This window comes from Calonectris borealis, chromosome 12 (assembly GCF_964195595.1).
Source record: "Calonectris borealis chromosome 12, bCalBor7.hap1.2, whole genome shotgun sequence".
In the NCBI taxonomy this organism is placed as follows: domain Eukaryota; kingdom Metazoa; phylum Chordata; class Aves; order Procellariiformes; family Procellariidae; genus Calonectris; species Calonectris borealis.
Window position 1 is genome coordinate 15,175,248 of NC_134323.1, and position 26,891 is coordinate 15,202,138.

At 37.5% G+C, this 26,891-nt stretch overlaps 1 protein-coding gene across 1 annotated transcript in view; it reads left to right on the top strand.

The window, feature by feature from the left end:
- Positions 1–26,548, top strand: part of CDH8 (cadherin 8) — a 140,556-nt gene extending 114,008 nt beyond the window's left edge. The window contains exons 10-11 of the mRNA XM_075161449.1: positions 23,101–23,352; positions 24,492–26,548. Coding sequence (XP_075017550.1) covers positions 23,101–23,352; positions 24,492–24,985 — 746 coding nt within the window. The 3' untranslated portion in view covers positions 24,986–26,548. The remainder of the gene's footprint in view (positions 1–23,100; positions 23,353–24,491) is intronic.
- Positions 26,549–26,891: the final 343 nt, after the last annotated feature.

Sequence of the window (26,891 nt, forward strand, 5' to 3'; positions counted from 1 at the left end):
TTGGTTCTCTATAATGAACTTAATATTTATTCTGAACCATGCTTAGTCTGTTTTACCTATGATACCTATAATAGCTCCAAGAATGTTCGTGTTTAAATGTCCATTTCTTTTGTTCTTTCCATCTAGCAAGTTTAAATTTTTACTTATGTCCTCGTTGTGCTGCCTTTAAAGTATAGGCAATGTATCATGTATTTAAAAGGAAATAGCCTAGTATAATAATTTCAATCATTAACTGGCTTGCATGCCTTTGTATACTATTGCACATCTGATTTTAAAATATTTGCTATTTCTCATCACCTCTTTACCATTAATAAACAAATATTTCTAAACTATTTAGAAATAGCCAGAGAAGACAATTATGTGCAACCTCTCTTTTAGACATCCCAAATAATAAAAACAAATGATCAGTGCTACTTCATTTTTGAAAGTACTTCTGTGTCACTGTGTTTTTAATGTAATAAAACCTAGATTTTTTCCACATCTTTTTCCTGAAAATATTTTTAGCAGCATCTGTCAAATGCATACCTGGAGGGTGAGTCTTTTGTTCCCACAAGAGTAACTCTTGTGTTAAAATGAGTTTCTTTCCCTGAATCAGTTTCTTTTGGCATTTCTCGATAAGTCTCTCTGCCATTGTCTCAGCTGCCAGCTAAAGATCCTTCTGTGTTTTTGATTGACTTTTCTTTCCAAGTATATACCTCAGAGAGCTAAGAGGTGGCACTGCTATTTCATTGCCCTCCTTCTAGTTTGCCCAATTTCAAAGTTAACCCACTGACCTCAGGTACAAATTGCCTTAGCAAGGACATCATTAAAGCCATCATTTCTTGATGGATGTACAATGAACATCTAGAATAACAGCACCTATATGGTCCCTTGGATATGAGCAGTAAATCCCCATACATTTTTGCAGTTTCATGCAATTTTTCAAGAGCCTTGTGGGAAGCGTTGTGGCCCAGCTGCCATCTACGCCAGAGGGTGTTTCACAATGGCAATTCTCGAGGGAAAGCACATGCTTATATACTTCTAAAGTGTTTAATTACCATCCTCATTTCTTTTATATATCAATAGTTAGACTTTCAAAGTACAATTCTAAAACATACCAAATCACATCCTTGTTAGTGGTTTTCTTGAAAAGTAAAATGAAGTGATGTGATCAGAGATATGTCTTGCATCCTATAAGTAAATATTATTCTACCATGTCTGTCAATATTAGTGGTATGGAATAACATCTAGAAGACTGCATCTAAAATTGTAAAAGAATATGCTGCAAAATCTAGGAAGCAGCATTGATCAGCACCTCTCTTAATAGGCATAGTTTTGTCACCAGAAATCACAGGGAATACTTTCATAGCAAGGTGTGTTCAGCGTGAAAGTAGTAGAGTTAAAAATAAATTATTCCAATGTATTGAAAACAACAAACACAAACTAACCTACAATCTGGCACTTCTGTGCCAGAATCTGCCATCCACAGGCACATGTCATGTTTCTCCAGGAGTGTTCATGGTATGAAAAAACATATTATAAATATCATACTATCAGTCTTTTTCTCAGCATGGCATTAAAACTGGAGCTGTTTAAATAGCAAAGTTCAACATTTTTATAAACTGAGGATACCAGAACAACCTCAGATTATTGATTTTTTTATGAATGATATAGTTAATAATGAAATTGTTAATATAAAATTATTGAAATACTTCCTTTTTAGTGTGGTTGAAAGATTTTGTTCAGTAAGTTCTTTTTTACTTACATTATAAATTGTAAGTTACAGAAGTTAAAACAAGAAAGCATAAAAAAGATGTTGATATTTTGCTGAGTAGAAAGGTTTAAGTTTTATCAAAACAAATCATGTGATAGTTAAGGTAGCTAAGCTCCATGAAACATTTTAGTTCTGTGGATTTAGACTATTCTGACATGAAATCATATTTCAGAAAACTCTTAATTATATTCTGGATGCATACTTACCTTTCTCAGTTAAAAACAAAATGTGATTTACAGGCTTGAACTACCACATTCTACTTATGATCTAGAAGTTATACTACACTGCTGGATCTGAGTCCCTTTCTAAGAATGACATCTCAAGTGTGTCTTGGTCTGTGTGCTGGAAAGCATGTAAGAATTATGATCCGGCTGTGTGGTGATAAGAGAACACTACGCTACCTTACCTCCCTCACTAGGGAGCAGGCAGGCAGGGACATCATGGTCTGAAAAAGGAAAGGACAGATTCTAGCTTCCACTCAATTAATATGCAAAAAAATGGTATTCAGCTAGTGCAAATGGAGCGAGGTTGTGCATTAGGTGGTAAATGTCGAGCTCCTGAAATAATTTGTTTTTATAACAGAGGAAATGCAGTTCCTTATTTATTGTACTTGGGTTCCTTCATCCTTAGTCCTTAGACAATTGACCTGATTGAAACTGCTTTGGATCAGAAACTCTGTTAGATCATTCTTTGTAGGAAAAGTAATCAATTTTCTTATTTACATATCTGACAGAATTCTAAGATGTAATGTCATCCTATGAAGTAACAGACTGTGTCTAAAGACTTAAAAAGATGAGCCCTTTCTGCTAGTGATAAAGTGATAAGCAACGTAAGGTGGAAATTGGTACTATAGATATTTAGACTATTCTCAAATTCTAGAAGACTGGTGGAATTTCAAGTTAATGATAATATTACCAAGGGACCCCAATACATTCCAGTAATGCTCAGAAGTTTGGTCTTGCCGGGCACTGAATGCATTTCCATTTCCATTGTATGATTTCACATTGCAGTTGAAGTAATATATTCAACTCCTTTCTCCTATATCATTTTGTGGTCCTAGCAAGGTTACACCTTCCCACAGTACAGTAGTGTTAGTCCCATCTAGTCTGAGAATGTCAGTGAAAATATTCTCAGTATATATCTTTCATGCCTGATAGCTTTCTGCTTCCTTTCCCCCTTCTTTCTTTACTGTAATCACTATTGACTATGTTCTGTTATTCTCGGATGTTCTATTTTTCCTTGATGTTGAATATCAATTGAGTGCGATTTGAAACGACTTCCCTGGCATAGAAGGATGTGATGTTATTTTCTGAAGTGAAGATTACATTAACATAGATGGGAAACCAGCATTTTTCCATTCCAATCCTTTGTGTGCCACTTCCTTCACTGACACCTGCTTCCGCTGTCTTTCCCGTCTTTCTTCTTGCATGCAGATCACTGCTCTTTCTGGACTCCCTTCTAATTAGAACCACACAACAGGTGTGGCACAACTAAGTGCACTTCCTATACAAACATACTTTTTAGCCCTATCTGGATGATTTACACCTTCTTACAATGGTTATGTGCTTTTCACCACTTCAATAGACTAAAGAGCTGAATCCTTCTTGGTGCATATAGCTGCTCTAGCTGAAACTGAATGTCAGAAAAATAGAATCAACTCTTCAAAAGCTAACTCAGCTACCACGCTCCCCCACACTTTGACCATTCTGTCTATTCTGTCCATCTGAAACCTTATTCACTCCTCTCCTGTATTCAGGATGCAGGGCTCCAGACAGATTCCCTCTCTCCTCCGCCCTAAGCCAGATGTGATCCATCAAGTCTTCATTCGACTGGACAGGCCAACCTGATGAATGAACCAGCAAGGAGGGGGCCATCTGGTAAGCCGATTGTCCTCTTCTAGGCATCTTTAGGCTCTTCTTCAGCTCTGCTGTGTTCCCCAGCACGTCTGTACTTTTTATAGTTTTGTAGCTGGCAAAGTGTTTCTCTGGGAGCACTTCTGTTCCAAATGCTGTTTAACCTTTCAGTCCTGTTTTAGTTTAGCTCCGTGATGACAACTTCTTTCCAAGCCTCACAACTACAAACTTTCAGACAACTACAGAAGAGTTGTATATGCACATTGGAAAATAAGACTAATTTCCACAGCATCACATCCTTGCAGAGAGTGCCATTTTTTTTTTATCATATGAATCAATCACAATTACATAGCTATTTCAGGACATTTATGTAAACATGACCCAGCCCAAAACAACATAAAATGTGAGTGATGAAATACAGGATAATACTGTATATATGCAGCATGCCATTATGCATACATGACCAAAGAGACTTTTACTTCACTCATTCTTAATTTATTATTTGTGCTGCTAGCAACATAATGTTGCCAAGGCGTCAATTATGTTTCATTTTATAAATCAAACTAATTAAGAACCAGATGCAATCTGAGTGAAAAAGATCTGAGGTCAGTGTTGTGCACCATATGTACCACAGTGCTTACTCATGATGAGGAGATGGATTGGACAGCTGTGAATTTTCCTGCTGTAGGAGTTTCATCATGCCCAGATAGTGTAACATACTTATCTCTCTTTTTCCAGTTTATTTCTTTAATTTCATAATAAAACTAAAGAAAAGTGAGCAACACTGCCATGACTTTAAAAGACTAAGTAAGGGATAAAAGATTATGAAAATGAAATAGAGGAAAAGGAATTTGGTCAGTAAATTAGCATGAAAATAAATCTATTTTAGTAATAATATGGAACATGGATGAAAGAAATGAGTGTTGTGGTTTAACCCAGCAGGCAGATAAACCACCACACAGCCATTCGCTCACTCCCCCCCCGATCACTGTGTGATCAGTGCGACCCACTTACTCCACATAGCATCAGTTGCATGGTGTATAGCGGGGACCCTCCCTTTGAACATCCAGCCCAGCACCGGCAGTCGGGGTGCCAGGAGGAGCTGTGCTTCAGTACCAACCACTTCCGAAGCAGCACTCAACGGGGGTGACTTCGTTCAGGCCACGATAGTCTACTGTTAGTCTCCACTCTCCATTAGACTTTCGCATTGGCCATATGGGACTGTTAAAGGGTGAGTGAGTCTTGCTGATCACTCCTTGGCTCTCCAGTCGATGAATCAGCTTATGAATGGGAATCAGGGAATCTTGGCGATATTGCCGCCGGTGCACTGTTTTGGTAGCGATTGGCACCTGTTCTTCTTCGACCCTCAGCAACCCCACGACAGCAGGGTCCTTTGAGAGACCAGGCAAGGTAGACAGCTGTTTAATTTCCTCTGTCTCTAAGGCAGCTATACCAAAAGCCCACCGGTACCCTTTTGGGTCCTTGAAATACCCTCTCCTGAGGTAGTCTATGCCAAGGATGCTTTTGCCACTCATTCCCGATTAGGCTCACTTTGGCTTCCAATACAGTCAGCTGTTGGGATCCCCCTGTCACTCCAGAAATACAAATGGAGTTTCTGCCCCTTTATAGCTTGATGGCATCAGGTGTCTACTAGATGGCACTGGTGTCTACTAGAGTCTTATACTCCTGTGGATCTGATGTACCAGGCCGTCGAATCCACACAGTCCAGTAAACCAGGTTGTCCCTTTCCTCCACCTGGCAGGAGGCAGGGCCCCTCTAGTCCTGTCATAGTATTCGTTGCTCACTTCTTGTAAACGCGAATCAGAAGTCCCTATATTAAGATCAGGAGTAAGATCAGCCCTTCTACTCTGTCTGGGGAATTGCCCACTGGAAACTGGAGGAGCAGTTTTCCTGGAAGAACCCCCTTTTGTGATTGTTTTTCCTTGCAACTCACATACCCGTGCCTCTAAGATCGAGGTAGATTTTCCAACCCACTTCCTCATGTCCTCTCTGTGATCACACAGATAAAACCACAGGGTGGCCCATGGTGTGCATCCACTATATCTTCTTTCTTGAGCAGAGGGAGGCTTAGTCCTAATAGCTGAGATACTGGTCCATACGGATGGGGAGTAGGACATATCTTCTTTGAGTTGCTGGACCTCCTGGGACAGTTTCTCCACAGCCGAGATGCAGTACCACTTCTGGTTTCATGGGTGGATCTAATTCCTCCAGGTTTTCTGCAAGAAACAATTCCTGCAGCGGAAGTGTTCATGGACAATGCGTTGACTATGTTTGATTTCTTGTAAATGGGTTTAATTCACTGAGTACAAGGAATGATGTCCTAGAGCTGAAGGTTCTGGCAGGGCCTCTACCCCTTCACCACCTCAATATATTACCTGACAGAGATATATTGCATCTTAAGAAGTCCCCCTCTGTTTTCACCTCATTGTTAGGTTTTGTTTTGTTTTGAATATTGGATTTTCTCTCTAAGTACCTAACTGGTAATTATGGCACAAGACTGTTTTTCTTCCTTTTTTTGCACCTTGTAAATTTATTGGTTGCTCTCATTATGAAATGCTTCTTTGTTTTATCATGTTCTAAATACAGGCTGTTGAGGGGGAATAACGATTAATTTATTAGTCGCTCTAATTGTCCTTTTCTTTTGTCAATTAACGAGGAACTAGATAGGAGTCCCATGTTAAAGTTTCAGTTGTAGTAAAGATTAAAAGAACCCTAACACTCTTTTACTAGAGGAAGAATCTAAACAGGCTAAAAATGAAAACAATGTAAGCAGGAATCATCGTATGTTAACTGTTAAATTTTCCTTTGATTAGTAAAAATCTCCTTTTGTCATCATAACAGATATAAAGTATACAGACTATTTGCACATGGTTCCTCCATTAAAACAGAAGGTATTAATTTTTCACACTTAGCCTCAAGGCTTGTCTGATAAACTATTGTACAACTAATGTTATAATGTGAATTAAAAAGACAAAGACCATTTTCCAATTTGCATCTTGTTTTGAACCAATTACACAAGTGATGTACAGGAAGGAAGTAATTATTATTGGAATCACAGTCATTTTTCCTATGAGGTGACCATTACATTGATTATTATGTGAACTTTATGTCTATACATTCTCCTGAACCTGTCTGGTGTGGTCACATTTATTCCATACCCTTTTATTTCCTCTTTACTGCTTTTAAGGAGATGACTGTTCAAGAATGGGCTGTATATCTCTGGCAAGAGCAAATATAGCAGTGACAAACTGAAGGAAATCTGAAATATTTAATCATTCTGACCAAAGCTTCTCACATCAAGCTTTAAAGAATAAGAGAGTCAAAGCTTTTATTCAGTTGGTTGGGGGGGTTTTGTACCACTTGTGATGTTTTCCCATCAACTTCTGATTTTGTAATTTGTATGGGTGGCGTTGTTGTAAAATGCACCACTTTGTTGGTCTTCATTTATTTCTATCTAATTAGGACATATTCAATTTGGCAAGCATCTAGTAATTAGTGATATATTTATGTAATTATTAGTATTTAATATTTATATAATAAATATGTCTAGAAGGCAATCCATTCAGAGGCCAGAAAAGAGGTAGACTACGTGACTTTACTGAAGCAAAGATCTTTCTTACTTAGCCAAATGCAGAAAATAAATGAAACGCGTAAGTTGACCTGTCTAGTCTGGGGAGAGAGTTTACATATCCTAAAATGATAGGATGTGCATACTTGGTAATCAGTGCTGATTATAGAGGGAGTGAAGATGGGCCCCTGTTTGAAGTGAGATAATAAGCCAACTTGTTAGGGAGAGATAAATAGAAGAAATTCAAGAAAAGGACCAGATGTCTGCTTGATGGTGTTGAAGAGGGAGAGCTAGTGGGGTCCTTCAAAGGTAACATGGATAGATGCGTAGTCAGATTACAGTGAATCAGCAAAGCAGTGGTAGCTGTCTGCCCATATTAAGATAGCAAAGTCAGATCACCTCACCTTGGCCTAAACTAATTGTGGGCTCAAGTAAGTAAACTTCATTTTTGCTATAGGCTACTATGTACATTCTTGAGCAGTAGCCATAACACTATAGTATTTTTTTTTCATACATCTGATTCTATAATAAGAGATAAGTCGGGAATAAAGTCTTATCTGTGGAGTTCTGAATGGAGTTAGGTATTGCAGTCATAAACCCTAAAAGGAGCATCAATAATAATTAATGTTGATTAAAGTACCCTGCTCTATTCTATAGAATGTTGGGCTATCTTGAACATAAACACTGACTTTCTTCTTCTCTTTAATTTTTAGAATGTAATAAATGACATAACAGTTTCATACTGCTTTCATAAAAATACGTAGAACTTTTTGATTTTGTTTGTGTTTTTTTAGGAAACTTTCATTCAGTCTAACCTAAAATTAAATCTAAAATCTAGGTTATAGGAAATAATAAAAAATAAGATAAAAATGTTCCACATAGCCTTTTTGAACTTGTCACTCCCTAACCTTGCTTAACTCTGTCATGTCACTTTCTATAATATTTTCATCCATTATATATGACCCTTCTGTAAATTATATAGTGTTCACCCCAATAAAGATTAAGACCTTGTGATCTAAAAGCACTCTACAGAAGTGACCATTTTTTGGTTAAGGAACTGTTCTGGAATTCAGAATAGTTTTGTATAGCTTGGCTACAGGTTTCCTGCACGATTGTGGACAAATTATTTAATCACTGTGCCTGTCATTGTGCCCTGCATAGACTGCAGATGTTCTTTTAAAACATTCATCTGATACTCACATATGACATTAATGGCACCTATTAGCAGCTTCCTATAGATTGGTAAAGACTGAGATTTTCCAAGAGTGCATTACAGTGTCTCTTTGGATTCTTCTGAAGCTCCTAGTTAGAAAACATGTAGAAGTTATTCTGCAGCTCAGGGAAGGAAATGGTGGAGCCCAGACTAATGACAGCTGTAGCTAAAGCATTGTTGTATCTTTGATACAAGCTGGAATACTAAATATAGAGGAAGGTAGTTTAGACTCAATTCTACACCGTACATCATCTTCTATATCATCTTTATCTATTTCACAACATTACAACTTCTGTCTTTGTACTACTATTTTCTATTTTTAAATGAGAAAAATAATTTTTATAACAAATCAACTTTCTCTTATTTTGTGCGTGTCTTCTGCAAACACGCAAGACCAAAAGATGTATTTGCTAAAAACTTTACAGAGTTCTAATGCAGTCTGTCTAGCAGAACCACTTGCTTCAAAACTTTGCATAAAGAACTTAGCTTTTTCTAGACTGAAATCGTTTTTCTTAATCTTTTTTCTTTTCTTTTTCCCAGTAAGGAAACATGTATCTTTCTCAAAGTATCTGTTGTTTTTTTCTGCTCTCCTTTTTGACTATTTAAGTTTTCTTTCATGATTATGGAGGGTTTTTTGGCATATTAAGATGCATTCTCCTTTGCCAGTAGAATTGCCTAGTCTCTTGTAATACTTTTACTTAACCCTGCTTCCTATTTTTATTGTAGCTCCTGCCTATACACTTCATTTGTGCTTTGTCAGACACTTCATCATGAATTAGAAGACAATAGGGCACAATTTCACTGCGATATGCAAGTTGTTCTCTTAGCATAGAAATGCATTATATATTTGTACCTTATAACTTCTCTGCTTGATACGAAGAGAATGAATGAGTAAGATGTCTTCTGTTTTGTCGCACACATATTTCAATTGTGACTAACGAATGTTTTGCTATTTGCAGAATCTCCACCCTTGGAGCTATTCAAAAGCTGCCTGGACATGGTCCTGGGCTCTAGGTAGCTGTGCTTGAGCAGGGGGGTAGACCGGATGACCTCCAGAGGTCCCTTCCAACCTCAACCATTCTATGATTCTATGAAAACTCCAGAACATCTTATGAACTGATGCTATAGTTTGCAGATATTTACCATATAAGCATTGACTTTGTAATATCTCTACAGCGGTGAGGCAGAATTCAAATGTTGACATCTTTTCCTGGCTCCTTCTTCTTTCCAAATTATGTGTTGTATCACGCAACGTATATAGCAAAGTTAGGGTCTTGCAGTATGTTCCAGTCTTGAAATTTAAATGCATATGCACCTGTGTTCCTGTAGATGTGCTTTGATTCTCAGTAATCTGACTGTATATGTTAGTTTGGAACTTCTGGCTATGCTAAGTTTTCTCTATGTAATGTTTATTTGGTGTGCAGAAATGTTCCCAAGAGTATCTGGAACGTTTCATTTGAAAAAAAACTTTATACAATCTATTCCACTCTATAGACAGGTAATTGTTTTTTTCACTTACTGAAATTCCTTCTCTGGATGCATTTTGCTGTTCCCTGCATTTCAAATGATCATTAGTCTTCACCATAGGAGACACGTCCTCATTGAGAGGTGTCATGGTTTAACCCCAGCCAGCAACTAAGCACCACACAGCTGCTCGCTCACTCGCCCGCAATGGTATGGGGGAGGGGATTGGAACAGCGAAAGTGAGAAAACTTGTGAGTTGAGATAAAGACAGTTTAATAGGTAAAGCAAAAGCTGTGCATGCAAGCAAAGCAAAACAAGGCATTCATTCACCGGCAGGCAGGTGTTCAGCCATCTCCAGGAAAGCAGGGCTCCATCATGCATAATGGTTACTTGGGAAGACAAACGCCATCACTCTGAACGTCCCCCCTTCCTTCTTCTTCCCCCAGTTTTATAAGCTGAGCATGACGTCATATGGTATGGAATATCCCTTTGGTCAGTTGGGGTCAGCTGTCCCAGCTGTGTCCCCTCCCACTTCTTGTGCACCCCCAGCCTCCTCGCTGGTGGGGTGGTGAGAGAAGCAGAAAAGGCCTTGACTGTGTGTAAGCACTGCTCAGCAGTAACGAAAACATCCCTGTGTTATCAACACTGTTTTCAGCACAAATCCAAAACATAGCCCCATACTAGCTACTATGAAGAAAACTAATTCTATCCCAGTCAAAACCAGCGCATTCTCCACCCCTTATTCCCTACTATTTACATCATGCTCAGGTCCCACACTATCCAATACATCCTTACATCCTCATTAACCACCACCACCCTTCCCACCCTTTGATACAATACACAGATATCATTCCCTAGTCTATGGACCGCCCCTGTAAAAGGTCTGTAAAATGTCCACAAGTGTCGACAAAATGTCCACTGAGTTAATTTATTCCATGCCTTTGGGCTCCATCTCTTATGGTGGTCACTCAGCACAGGAGAGGTGGTGTGTTGTGTGGAGTTACTGGGCACCAAAGCCAGCTCAGGTCAGGTCGCTGCTTCTTGTAAAGCTTGTCCTCTGTTGGTTCAGGTGGTTCTTGCTATAGTAATTTCTATAACATGCAACTCAAATCATGGGTTACAACAATTTAAAGGTATATCCATTACAGTCTCCACCCCTGGTCCCTTTGGGCCAGGTTATAAGGTTTAACATTGCAATGAACTCCTCCCCTTGCTCCTAGCCTGGCTAGCAACAAGGGGTTCCTGCTATAGTAATTCCCGTAACATGCAACTTAAATCCCGGGTTACAACAATTTAAAGGTATATCCACTACAATCTCCAACCCTGGTCCCTTTGGACCAGACCATCGGGTATAACATTGCAATGAACTCCTCCCCTTGCCCCTGCTCCGGCTTGGACTTATCCACAGACTGCAGTCCCTTAGGGTGGTACCTGCTCCAAGTGGAGCCTTATCTATGAGCCACAGACTCTCCAGGGTATACCTGCTGCAGCATAGACTTACCCACTGCCACAGTGGCTTTGAGGTGCACCTGTTCCAGCATGGCCTTCTCCATGGGCCACAACACCTTCAGCGGTATACCTGCTCCAGCGTGGCCTTACGCATAGCCGCAGTCCCTTCAGAAGTAAACCTGCTCCAACATAGCCTTACCCATGGCTGCAGTTCCTCCAGGGGTGTACCTGCTGTCATGGGCTTATCCATGGCTACACGCTTTGAGGTGCTCCAGCATGACCTCATGCACAGCCACTAATGCTTCAAGGTGTACCTGCTGCAGCATGGACTTATCCACAGATGCTTCGAGGTGTACCTTCTCCAGCATGGACTTATCCTTGGGCCACAATCCCTTCAGAGGTATACCTGCTGTGGCATAGACATAACCACGACCACAGACGCTTTGAGGTGTCCTGCTCCCACATGGTCTCATCCACAGATCACAGTCCCTTCGACTTGAGATCACACTGGAGTTTCAGCCTGTCCAGTACAGCAGCACAGAAACAGCAGCGATGCCCTGGCCATCTGCCAGCCCAGGTGCATCCCCATTGCTGTTATCAGGATGTTCCCAGGCACAGCAGAGTAAGATGATAAGCAGTACAGCAAGCAGCAAAGCAAAAAGCAGCCACTAACGAGCACTAGACTAATATACAGTAAGGCAAGCAAGCCCCATAGCAAGCACAGGAGCCTGCCAATTAATAGCTAAATAGCAATAATAGCTATAAATTCGATCTAGCACATTCCAATCAAACCTGTCATTATCTCAAACCCTTCGAGCCCGACATTGGACGCCAAAATGGACTGTCGTGGTTTAACCCCAGCCAGCAACTAAGCACCACACAGCCGCTCACTCATACCCCCCAGGTGGGATGGGGGAGAGAATCGGAAGAGTAAAAGTGAGAAAACTCGTGAGTTGAGATAAAGATAGTTTAATAGGTAAAGCAAAAGCCGCACGCGCAAGCAAAGCAAAACAAGGAATTCATTCACTACTTCCCATCGGCAGGCAGGTGTTCAGCCATCTCCAGGAAAGCAGGGCTCCATCACTCCGAACATCCCCCCCTTCCTCCTTCTTCCCCCAGCTCTATATGCTGAGCATGACGTCATATGGTATGGAATATCCCTTTGGTCAGTTGGGGTCAGCTGTCCCAGCTGTGTCCCCTCCTGACTTCTTGTGCACCCCCAGCCTCCTCGCTGGTGGGGTGGTGTGAGAAGCAGAAAAGGCCTTGACTGTGTGTGAGCACTGCTCAGCAGTAACGAAAACATCCCTGTGTTATCAACACTGTTTTCAGCACAAATCCAAAACACAGCCCCATACTAGCTTCTATGAAGAAAATTAACTCTATCCCAGACAAAACCAGCAGAGAGGTGTGCATATTATAAGATGTTACGTGTATACTTTGGGTGTAAGACAGAGGTATAAATTACTGCCATTAATGGCCTGATGATAATAAATTGTTATTGTTATATGTAATCTGCATATGAGAATGTCTTCAAAAAGTCATTATCATGCTGCCTGTGTGCCCAGCGGCAATCTTATACCATAGCATTTCAGTCTTTCAAATTACAAAAAGCTAATATAACTCTTGATGACATTTACGAAAATGTATAATGGCACTCCTTTCTCTCACAGAAATTATTCTCAGTGAAGTTAAAGGGAGCTCTGCGTATATAAGAACTGCAGGATCTGGCACTTTTTAAAATCAAAGCCACATTTTTTTCTTAAGTGGCACCAGCTCAAGAAAATGTTAAGTCAAAATTTTTTTAATTTATTTTCTGACTTAAAATGCCTCAGCCAATGTAAGTCGTATTTAACTTCCAATGCTCTTTGGCAGAGAGTACACATTCTAAATTTATTCTCAGAGTAAGTTGTTATGTCAGAGTTACAAACCCCTGAAAACTGGCATTTTCTAATGGAAGTGCTGACAAGACCTTTATTACACCAGTACAAATAGGCGGCATTCCAATAAAAATGCTGGTTGTTTTTTTTATAGTCTGGTGGTTGCTTTCTGCCACTGTATTTCAAAGTGAACATTATAAAAAAAGTAATACCATAATAGAAGTACACTGGTACGGCTTGAATTTGCCTCTCTAACTGTTGTAACAAAACTTCAATATGGTTGATATGTCTGATTCCAGATTCAGTTTTAAAGGACTGTTATACGATCTGCTGGTAAATTGTTTTAAATTCTTACCATGTGCATGTATATGTTCCATACAGTATTGGAACAGAAAAGACAATTATCATAGCATGGAGAGGTGGATGTTAAGTTGCTTAGTGTGAAACTCACTTAAATGCCAAGAACACATCACATTTAAAAACCAAAATGTTCCTGCATAAGTTTTATTTTTCTTACTATGGTATTCATAGTTTACATTCTAGAAAGAAAGATTCACTTCAAACATCTGTGATTGTCTTCATAGTCATGAAGACTCTGAACTTTTCCAGACCCTAGAAGTAAGTCACTGAAGTAAGAATCAAAGGATGTGTGTGAAGTGAGGAAGCTGAAGAACATAGGATGGAATTCTTGGAACTCTTCCATCACCTACCAAAACTACTATAAATTTAATTGAATCTGCTTGAGATTTACCTTTACACATAAGAGAACCCCAAATCAATGTAATGTGTAAAACTGTAAATCTCACAGTAACCTAAGGGGCTTAGATTCCTATCTTTCATTAGTTTCACTCCCTAGACCACACCTGTAAGTACGCATTCATAGAAAGAATAAGAATAAGAATCCATTATCCTTAAAAAGAAATACAGATGGCAAAGCCTTGGGATATTTTAGCTTTTTTATTTATCTTTGCAGCATTTTGTTGGAATCTGGTAACACAGTAATGGAAAGTTCTTGGTTCAAATGTGAAATATAGCCATTATTTTATCAAAGCATTATAAAACACGGTATTACTTTTTGAAACTTTTTGGTTAAAATAACAAGATAATAGAATTAACTAGTATATGTAGATTTCAAAAATGATCCATCAGTCTATGCAAATTGCTGTGTTAATAATGTATTTTTAATGCTAAGCACATTTGACAGACATTTCATCTCCCTTTCTAAACTAGAGCTTCGCAACCTGCATTAATTCTTACACTTTACAGATGTAACATTCAATGCACATGCCATGTAGTGATGTGATCCGAATAAAGTAAAGCATGTCAAAGCAATGTGATTATTAGTAAACAAGTTTGTGGCTGGCTTGTTGAATACAGAAGAGAAAAATGAGAGGCAAAACCCTGTGCTGTTTTAGCATATCTTATGTCTTCACCGGCCTGAATTTGTTTCAGATTATGGGAGTGTCAATCATAACTGGCACCAGGGCATTCAGAAGAGATAAATGAGCATAACATCACAGCAAGTGAGATTAAAATCAGGTATGTTGGGTACAGTTCAGACAACTGTGGTAACTGTGTAGCTTAAACAGACCCAGAGCCCAAAGTTTCCTGGTTTGACTTGCCATAAGTATCTGTAAATTAAAAACAGAGAGAGGTACTATATCCTAATTATTTCTCTACCCCATTAACAATAAAACTAGTATTGTTTCAGACTCAATGCATGCTTCTACATCATTATTTCTTCAGCAGGGATTTTCTATCCTTCCTTCAATGGGTTAAAAAACCAAGGTACAAAATATAAGAGTTGCTCCTAGACTGCAAGTGACCATATAGATATGTTTGATTATAGCTCAGCTGGACTAAAGGTCAAAGGAAAGTTTTAGAATACTTAAGAGACAATTATCTAAAGTTCAGACTTTTCCAAAGGAATAGAACTAGAAATTATAGAGACTATTATCTAAAGTTCACATTTTTCAAAGGAAAGGTAGGAGGAAATGCTTATTCCATCACTTTGCTGTTAATTTGTCTGGGTCTTTTTATTCTGCCAAGAATTTATTTACTACAAGTTCTGCATCACAGTAGTATTAACATGATTATTCCCCTTTCCAAGAAATTTTAATGTATGAGAATTATGTATTCTTATACTTGATTAAATATTACTTTGCTCATGATTGAAAATTCCTAGCAGCACTTTTTATTTGTGCATAGGAATACATGACCTGGAAATGTGTTTAGTTTTTTTATTCATTAGTTGATTCAGCAGTTCAATTCTGGCATAAGCTATTCTTATTTAGGCCAATTAGTAAAGAAAAAAAATAATCAAAGATACAAAATATATGACATTTTCCAATTCTTCTCCTCATCAGTACATTTTCTCCCATGAAATACCTTTTTTCCTGTGTTCTTATTGGTGTTTTAAGGGATTTCAGAAAGTCCAGGTCTCTAGAAAAATAAAAATTCATTCAGGTGTTTGCTAATGTGTCATAGGAATGTTTTTTGAATTGCCATTATATATGTCAATATGGCATGTGACTTATGGTGCAGGAGAGACAGTTTGATCAGTCAGCTGAATTTTTATAGCACAAAAACTTTTTTCTTTTGAACCTGATGTCTGCTCTCAAACGTGGTAGCAGTCATCAATCTGCTTTTCTGAAGACATCACACATTTTTGACATTCATGAAAAGCAGGTCAGTTTGAAATACTTGTGAATGCTTCAGTGCCCATATGGTTTGGCTATCATAAATCAGACAAAATATACTGTAAAAATGGCCACTCTTTATTTTCAGATTATTTTATAAGCCGCCTACTTGAATAGAACATTTATGCCTTTACCACACAGATTAGGCAAAGGGTCATCTTTCTTGTAAACTGCTGTTCAACAGGATTTTATTGGAGACACTCAGTCATCAAGGAAGATGTAGTACATGTGTAAAATATTACACATGACACAGTTGTGTATGTATATTAACATATATATATCTCTAAGTTCTCATAAAAATGTGTTTGGTGTGCATAAATACATCCATGTTGAAAAAACTAAGTTTAATAATGAAACAAAATTGTTATACTAATGAACAAATAGATTTTTTTTTCACCTACTAACGATTGGCAAATTTATAACATGAAAACTCAAAATTGTTCCCTTTTAATCAGGTATTCCTTTAGAAAGTGTTACAGCCTAAGGCAGAAACAAAAAAAACCTGTCTTACAGGAACACGGGTGTATCTCTCAAAACATTTTAATGGCATTTTTTTGGAAGCAAGAAACTGATGCTTCTAACTTGCATTTAAGCGTAGTCTGAAACATACAAATCAGCTTTTCAGTTCAGGGCCCGTCTATGAATAGTGTTCTTTTACAAGGTGAACATTGATGAGGGTATGCTTTGAGTTGCCGCTTCTGGTTTTTGTGCTAGATCAGAAAGCAGGTCATGAATATTCTTTCCCACTGCTTTTGTAATTACGAGAATAAAAGAAGATTGCAAAACAGTAGAGTTGGACAGAGAGATATCACATGTGGGACTATGAATAGTGAATTGTTGGGGCTGCATTCATTGGTCTTGCTTATGCAGTGTGACACTACCAATCTATATATGTGTTATTTGTAAATCCTTTCATAGAAAGGTATGTACTATTGAGAAAATATGCAAAATAATAATGATTAAGGTATGGCTTAGAGCTCATGGAGTGTATATAGAGACTTTTTGAGAGACCTCCATGTCTTTGGACAGCTTTATTATTTGCCAGTCTCTAAAATGGGGATTGGAATCTTCCCTATATTCCACTATTTTTCTCGTTAGGTTTAAATTTTGAAGAAAAAAAAAAATACCAGTATCACTACAGATTTTTTCAAAATCTGTGTTTAATGTTGTAAGGTCTCCAGTACTGAATAGTAAGTATTACAGGAGGCACATACATGAATTAATAGTTATGCAAAGAGCTGAAATGCTATCTTAGCATTCTCTTGAATGTTCTCTTCTAGTGCGTTTGCAGATGACTGCTAAATATTATATAGCTAACATTTCTTAGAATGCCGTATGTTTTGTTTTTCTGCCTGTACTTTGGTACTTTCCACTGAAACCTTGATAATAACTTAATTACTCAGTTATTTCAAGTTTTTATGTGAGAATAGATGCCATTTATGAACTGAGAAAGGAAATTAATGACCTGTCCTTGTCTTTTCATTATCAAAAAAAGCAGGGAGTATCACAGTAAGGATATTCTTTCTGCTCTTCTACGTGTGCCAAAGGACTCTGTACTACAGAGAATCTGTTTTAGGCTAAAAAATGTACACAGAAAGATAGCTCTAATAAACATGAAGAAACATATATTTCTGTCGTTCTAGTGTCTCGAGCTGTAAAGTTTCCAATTAAAATTCTTTCTTCACATAAGTAACATATCCAGCATAGATAACAATTTCTACCACAAAGTCCTTAATACCATTAATGATTTGATCTTTCTGAGAACATTATAAAAGGGATAGAAAAAGAAAGACAGAAAAAGAGCTATGTAGGTGTAAGGTTACACAGCAGGGAAGTCCACTGATCTCAAAATATTAGAGACCATGAGGGAATTAAAGAATTGCAATAATATGTGCAGAGAAAATAACACTTGGCTGTAAACTGATCGCTTCTGTTTTTTACTTTTGTTCCGTCATTTTACTGTCTGACTTAAAATTGCAACATGCATTCTTGTACAAAGTGGAAGATGAAGTTGACTCCTGCCTGCTAATTTCACATCCAGCTTGATGTCGATGCCATTAAAGTCACTCATGTCCAGCAAATCCCAAAGCAGCTTTGTATTGAAATTATTATATTTACTTTTTCTCAAAATTTTTCATCCAAGAACCTCAAAAGAGACCAGGGGGTCTTGAGAACGGTTGGGAGTCTGCACGAAGCACTTGGCCCTGTGGTAATCATGTCCTTGGTTGTGGTTATTCAAACTACTTTTCTCTAGAAATCACACTGGACATCTTATAAAGATCTTCCGTATTGTCATTCTTTGTTCCAGCTGTGAGGAACAGTCTCTTTCATGGTTGTTTCGCAAATCTGCTTGTAAACTTCAGAAACTGAGAGTCATCCGGTGATCTAAATGACTGATTTAGTTTTATGTTTAAAAAAAGGTAAAAATGAGCTCCAGCTCTAAATTGTAGTTATGTATTCCTGGAGCTGTGTTACTCTGACCTTACACTGATGCAAAAATTTGTGATGAGTTAAGACAATTATTAAGATCACTTATCTCACACTATTCCTTAAGTCTGCAGGACAGAATATAGCTCCTAGTCCATCTCGTGTAGTTGGTACGTCATCAGTGAAATGGCATTTAGTAGGACTCTGGCATTTCAATGAACTTCTTCAATCCCTTCCCCACGTAGAACGTACAGAATTCAGGGAGGCTCATTTTGACTGAGAATGTCAAAGGACCTCCTGAATATACCTCACTGACTGGAGGTAAAGACTTAGTGTCTCTCTTTGCCTGTGGCAGGTTACCTCAGAGCTTTATTAACAGAGAGGGGTTCTTTTTTTCTGCATGTAATTTTCCTTGTTTTGCTAAAAGTAGCATGAATAAATAAATAACCTGAACAGCGCTATAATGAAGGATCAGTGGGTTAATTGGAAAGATGAGTGGAAAGTGATTGTCCCCTCTCCTGCTGAGCACCTGCTGCCAAGTTAATTCATGCAGCAGTGCTGGAGGTTGTTCCTGGAGAAGATTCCCGCTGTTTTGTCAGCTACGGGTAAGGGGAATGTCCACAGAGAGGAGAAAGCAAATCAGATAAATTGAGTTTATTGCTAATCAGCTGCTAGGATTTATTTTCAAGTTCTAGGAACTAACTAAAACATCAATTACAGAGTCATTGTTCTTGCTCAAGAGTCACATCTCCAGCAACACCAAGGTATATTTATTTTAGGACGTAGCAAAGAAGGGGAAGGAATTTGTTGCTAAACAAAATTCCCAAGGCAAAATTGAGTACTTGCCATCCATTTGCAAAACAATTAGTCATTTCATTTTGCTTTTCCTATTGACTACTTCTGATTGCCAGTTTCTTTCCAGGCACAACAAATTCAACTTTCGTCTAACATAGCAGTTTTTAACAAAAAAAAAAACAAACACCTCTGTAAAAAAAGAAAGGTTATTCTCTTCTTTCCTTGTCTTGCATCTTTTTTTACATAGTACTAACTATTCAGCTATTACAACTTCTTTTACACTTAAGTAGTTCAGCTAAATGTCTCAAATATCTTGTGTATCTTCTACTTTATCTCATTTCTTTTGAACTTGAATTGATAACCATTACTGGTACCAGGTAGTTTCTTATACTCAGCATAGCTTCACTGATCGGCAGAAATGGGCACTTTATTTTCTCCATCCCTTCTCCTTCCTCTTGTTTTTTCTGCCCTCTTCTATTTGTCTCTTTATAGTACTCTTCCTTTTTTACTTTGTTTTACTCTCTGATTCTGGCTTATTAGAATTTCCTGAACCAGGCAGAGCAGCAGTGAGTGTGTCAGAAAGATGGAAGGGATCTGAAGCTGTCACCAACAAGAGCAGCTTATTTTTTTCATTTCTTCCTAAAGCAGGTCCCTTACCTTTTTTGCATATCTGTAAAGGGCAGGGATGCTAGGGCTCAGCATATCAATCCTTTCCTCCAGCTTGGACAGAGAAGGACTGTACCAGGCTTATAGGAAGGAACAGGCTGTATCAGTACAAATTTCTACAGCACAAGAAGTCACTGTGTAATATAACTGTAAAAGTCTCTGGAGTTCTGAACAAATGACCACAGATGTGACACTTCTAAGTGGTACTTGTCTCAAAGACAGAAAGAGCTGGAAATTGAGCCCCACATCATTTTTTCTCCTTTGAAAGGTTAAAGCAAAAGGATTACGGATGCAACTTATGCTAAGATATTTTTAATTTTGCAGGAGAAAGTCAAATGAAGAGCTAAATTTATTTTTCAGTATTTGAAAATGCGGGGCTGTAGAGGCAGAAAAGAATGCTATCAGATAAAAAAATGTACCTACATGCACCTACAATAGGTGTGGTAGTCACTCTTACTTCGGTAAAGCTATACACACCAATATTCAGGAAAACTTAGCTACAGTATTATTTTACTAACATAACATTTCCCTTTGTTCCCTGCAGTTCAGGTAGAGAGCAAGTATGACACTGGAAGTGGTTTAACTTGCACACGTGTGTGTTTAAATCTCTGACACATTCAACCAAGAAGGAGGAGTGCAGTTTTTGCTTAATTCTAAATGTGTGCTAATTGTTGACCTAAAACATACTTGACTTTTCCACTGCACATATAACACATATAACACTGGGTATCATCAAGGAGTTTGGTCCTATTTGAGTTGTCAGAATTCTTAAGAGCTTATACCTGAAATTTATCTTCAGTAAACACATATGCTTCCTTTAATTTTAAAAAGGGCACAAGGAAGGACTAGACTATTTATTTAGTTCCAGGGTGCCATCAGTTTTGATGTGACTGTTTCCAACTTGAATAGAGAAAAACTCAGGATTCCTGGAAAGAAAAACCATTAGGAATCCTTTTTGTTCTGCAAAGGTATTATGCAATGACCATATTTATACTGCTTTATAAAGTAGTTAATTTTTAGGTTGATCTTCATGTGTTACATACTTTAAATGCTATGAAAAGTGCTGAAATGATTACATAACCTGCAATATAAATTACAGTAAGAACCTCTCTAGGCTGCATGAGTGTGGTTGGTAGGTGATTCTACCATGGAACGGATACAGTAAGACTGCAAAATCAAAGACCCCGAACTTCAGAAGGAGCCTACTTGAAGTTCAGTTTCTTAGTCACTGAATGGGAAAACAAGCCTTCTTTGTTCTCTTGTATGAGACAATTACCCCATGTGCTTAAATATCAAATAATCTTTCTTCATCTTTTGTTTTATTGCAGTAATGAATCTACTGATTGATAGCTTGATATAGATTCAGGACATGATAAAGTTTAGTAATGTTTCATTCTGTAGTCATTGTATTCTGTAACTACCTGTATTCCTTATTAACATGCCTCCTTACTAAGAAGGACTTCAAGAATAAATACAGCATTTTAATTTTTTTTTTTTTTTGGATGTGAAAAATGTCTTCACAGTATTTGCTTCATGAATGTTTTCCCCTTCTTCTTTATCTGCATCTTTCTCTGGCTTTTGTACTTCAGACTGCCAGCTATTTCGAGCATACATGTGTCTTTTATGTTGGGGCAGTGGTACATGCTGCACAAATACCATGGGCTGTCAGAAATGTTCCTGGTGATCACAGTTAGTGCAAATTAAACATTTCTAAACTATTTCATGTTTTCAAGTGAGTACCTGACCAGTACCAAGATCAAAGTAGATACAAAGCTTTCTTACAGTCACTATAAGTCTATGCATACACATGTTGTCATGGACTTCAGGTACCTTTTTGTTTTAAACTCAAGAATCGGGTCTTTGTTGTATCTGTCATATGAACACTGCCTGTCTTCCAAGTCTTCTCTTCCTTATGCCTGCCGCACAACTCTCAGTAATTGCTTTCCTTCCATGGAATGGCATTTAGTGATTGCATGTGCCCATTTTATAGCATAAAATATCAGGAGGCTTACTTTTGTTCATGATATTTCAGGAAGATTAACTTTGGTAGCAAAGGGGAAGAGAGGTTAATGAAAAGAGTCACAATCTCCTTCTCCCAAATATGATGTGCAGCTTTATTTTTAAATTGTCATTGGATTCCTCAGTATTCCTATTCCTCAATATTCCTATTCTGTATGTGTTGGAATCTTTTTATTAATTTGTGGTGTTATTTTTGATGAAAGAACACAAAACACAAACTACTACAAGTCAACATGCACTCTGTTAGTATATAACTCATAATACTGATTTTTTTTTTATTCCACAGAATAAAGCAGTTAAAAGCTAAAGTGAATATTTAAGTATGTAAATAAATCAAAGTGTTTTGCATATTTGATATGCTCACTAATCATAGTTTATACCTGAGCATTCTGGTACATACAAGATCATTGGTATTTGATACTAGTATGTTGTTAAATGGCTAGAATCTATAATTCTTACAACTATACACTATAGAATCTATATGATTACCCTAAGAAAAATCAACTTGTAATCATTTTGATGGTGAGATGAGAACTGAGTGACTATGAGAGGTTTAACTGTGTAATTTTATGTCTGGGTAGGATGCCATGTAGTCAGATGCCTCTGTATGTTTCTAAAATTAAGTATCTGCATGTGTGTGCAGAGGTAAGAATGTCCTCGACTCATTTTCTCTGGCTACCTTCGTAGGAGACACATTCTGTTTTGGTTTGTTCTATTTCCATCACTGAGGCCCAATAAATGTTTAGATCGCCAAAAATTAGGCCTACAACTTTTAATACATTCAGCTTTTCCTTTGTTTGTCTTTATATTGCTCATTAATAAAAAAGAATAATCTTTTATAGCAGGGCAAAATATTGTGCAATTTGTGCTTATAATGCATGGAACATTTGTTTTAATTGATTAACGTGCTTTATTAAGTTTGGGTTACTTTAACATTTCATTTCTCTCTTTGTTGTTGGATTGACTGGTTGAATTTTTATGACTGTGTGGCTTGAAAAACAGCGATGAATCATGATGGGAAGACATCTATAGGGATGTATGCAGAGAAGAAAGTGAGGGCTTGCCATTGTGATCATACCACATGACACAAGAAAATGTGTATGTTGCATTCATTCATTTGGGGTATGGGCAGCCAGACAGAAAGGGGAAGGATTTGTGTGTCACATGTGGCTGGTATAATGAGTACAATAAAGCGCATATGTGTTTGTATAGAGGTCTTCTGAAGGCATTAAGAAAAAGCTGTGATTTTAGCAGTTATTCTACGTGGTGAAACAATGCAAATTTTCCCTTTTTCAGATAATACTCTCAGCATATTGGCAAAGCACAGTGGATTCAGCCGGCAGAAGCAAGAAGTGTATCTACTGCCAATCATCATAAGCGATAGCGGGAATCCTCCCATGAGCAGCACTAGCACTCTCACTATTCGAGTCTGTGGTTGCAGCAGTGATGGTATTGTCCAGTCCTGTAACGTTGAAGCATACGTACTTCCCATTGGACTCAGTATGGGAGCCCTAATTGCAATATTAGCATGCATCATTTTGCTACTAGGTATGTATTCATTTCACAGCCTGGTGTTGAAAATTTTTCTGGTTCCTGGGTGGCTGTAAGTAAGCAAAGAAGTCACATAGAAGGACATACAATCTAATGCAATGTGATGTGCAGCAGTACCGAGAGACCTGTCAGGACTGCATCCCTACTGTACTAAGAACTGAACAGAAGCGTATAAAGCAATGCCCCAGTCTGAAGTAGTCTTACACACAAGTTACATAATAAACAGGTATGGAATATGAAACTGAAAATCAAATTAGGTATGTTAAGTAGCAAGGTGGACACAGTATATACTGCACATGATGGAAAATGGATTTGTTGTATCTTCTAAGACGTATGAGTTTATTCTGGATTGTAATGGCGTAAGAGACATTACAGTTTTACAAGATAAGAAGCACTGTATATTTTAATAAAACATACAAAATTTGTATACGACATCAAGCAAGTAAGGGAGATAACAATGAAGGAAGAAGCCTATTTCTGCTCTTTGCAGCTTCAATTTGTAACTGGGATTTACATCAGTAACAGAGATTTCAGCATTAAGCTGCAAAAACAACAGTGTAACCAATTTAGAGCTTTTTATGCATCTGTCCATGATTCTGAAACTGATGTATCTAAGCTCTTTCTTTCTCCCTTACTGTCTCATTCTCTTTTCAGTTATATAGTGTGAGGCTGTTGCAACACGTAAAAAAAAGACACCAATTTCCATCAGGGCTATGTTTTCAGAAAAACACCCTCTAATTTTGGAAAAATCCATCCATAATGTAGATCATTTATAGACTATGTTCAGTGAATGATGATAGCTTGACTTCATCTAGGTTTGTAACTTTTCCAAAGGGAAAAGTTGTCTAAATTCGAGGCTCAAAATTGGAAGTATGCGAAATCTTACTGCTTATATAAAATTGAGCTTCAGATGTAAATATGAGCTGATAATAGAAAACCAGAGGACTAACCAGACCTTCTGATCAAATTTCATCACTTGAATGGGGTTGAATTTATAGGTCTTTCAGCTTTTCACTACTCTTATTACTCTTATTTTCACAAAAAGCAACCTATCACCTTCCACAACTGCGCTTAACATATGTAGCGCTTTGATTGGAAATGTTTTACCTAATCAGCCTGTGATGCTTTCTTTCCAGTCATTGTGGTGCTGTTCGTAACACTAAGAAGACATAAGAATGAGCCTCTAATCATCAAAGATGATGAAGATGTGAGGGAAAATATTATTCGCTATGATGATGAAGGAGGTGGAGAAGAAGATACAGAAGCTTTTGACATTGCAACTTTGCAAAATCCGGATGGAATTAACGGATTTTTGCCTCGTAAGGATATTAAGCCTGATCTTCAATTTATGCCCAGACAGGGTCTTGCACCTGTTCCTAATGGTGTTGATGTTGATGAATTTATTAATGTAAGGCTTCATGAAGCCGATAATGATCCCACGGCTCCACCATATGACTCTATCCAGATTTATGGCTATGAAGGAAGAGGGTCAGCGGCTGGTTCCCTTAGCTCATTGGAGTCCTCTACATCAGACTCAGATCAGAATTTTGACTACCTCAGTGAATGGGGTCCTCGCTTTAAAAGACTTGGAGAACTTTACTCAGTTGGAGAAAGTGACAAAGAAACTTGACAGTGGATTACAAACTTTTTCACTGTTGACTTAATGATCATGTAATATTCTAGGGCCACTGCTGTTAGTTAAAACTAATGTGGCTTTTTGTTTTAGAGGCAAGTTTAGCGCCAGTCATCTATAAAATCTACAACTACATTGTAATGTTGAACCAAAAAAAAAAGTATATGTTAGGAGGTTAAGTCTTGTGGAGTGTGAAGTAAAGTATGTGGAGTGTCTAGAAGTCTTTGGATATTTGATATTCACTTGACCACGCTGAAGATGGAGATTTGGATCTTATATTATCTTCAGTGAATTGAAAAGAACAAAAAGAAATTGGTGCTTTCTTAGAAAATGGACTTGCAGGGATTTTGCTGTTGAACAGTAGCTCCTGCCAGTATGTGTAAAGCTAATGGTTTGTTTCTGCATTGCCAATAAAGATCCCGCCACAGAAATGTTAAAAGCAATATCTTGGTCTTCTTAGCAATGCTGAACAGAAATAGCATTGTAAATTCCTACTGGCTTCTACTGTGCAGTGACCATACATTGTATATACAGTAATTGTTGGCCACGTAACCACAGACTGAATATCATCTTTAAATATTGTGTCAAGCCTTAAAATATTCACATGTTCTTAATCCATTCCAGTGATGGGTAATAAATCCTACTAACATGCAGAGATTCAGAGGCAGGGCTACAAAACCTTGCTTTACAAAAGCATCTTTTTCTAGAAGAAGGATCAACCCTGTGCTTCGTCTCCTGAAAGGAAAGAAAAAACTGTGAAAGGGGATGGACTTACATATATGAAAGAATTGCTGATTTTATTGCTAAAGATCGAATTTATTTGTTTAATCTTTGAAATAAATATTTTATTGATGTCCATTACTGCTTTTATTTATTAAGACTGATAATCTATAGAATAAGATTATGAAGAAAACTAAATTATATCAGTTAGGTTTTTTTTCTATATATAATGAATGTTTAATACATGTACATTTTGAAAAGAAAAATGACAAATTGTTGCAGGTCAAAGCAGTAACCTATCCATTTGCAGTAGTTGAATTTTAAGAGAATGCTGGCAGGAATAAACTTTCCCAGAGAAAACTTTTGACAGTTTTATATCTTCTTCATAAATCTAGTACCTGGTGTTTTTAATACAAGCACAAACAGCTGGAAGTAAACTGGTTCATGTGAATATTTAAACTATAGACTTTTAGAAATCCACACATAACAGTACAGTAAAAAACATGCTTATAGTTCTCCACTGTATTAGAGCAGGAACCAGTGTGTACATAATTTTACTGCTTATGTTATTAGCATTTCTTTTCTATAATATTCATAGTGATGCACCAGGGCTCTTGCACACAGAGAAAGAACAACACTAGAAGCTGCAAGCATACTCAATTTGTAATGCAAACTTGCCATTTAGAAGTAGCAATTGTATAATAAAACTAAGTATTACATGCAAATCATTTTAATTTTCTACTTTGTTTTGAAGCTATATTATTGTTTGTTTATTTACTCCATGTATTGTATTCAGAGAAACTCCTGTATTGTTTCCTACTTTGTGAAATATATTTTTATAAATACATTTCTTGTTATTGCTTTTCTTTCAGTTTTACCTGTACACTGCAGAAAGGAATCTGCCTGAGTAACTTCATAGTTTGTTGAGGAATGTAGTTCCTTCAAAATCATTTATTTATTAGTTGAATACAGTCAAAATAAAAAAAGGATAATATTTGAAGAAATTTTTGACAGTGTTTGCAGAATTAGATATGCAGCAGCCTGTGACCACAGGAGTTATGTGTGTCTAATTCACTGTGCCATGCTGAAAAACAACCTCACACTTTTCTTTTTTAAAGTATTGCTAGTAAAAACATTCTCCTCCCTTTAAGCTCCTCAGTGATGTTTGTTCTGCAAACAAAAA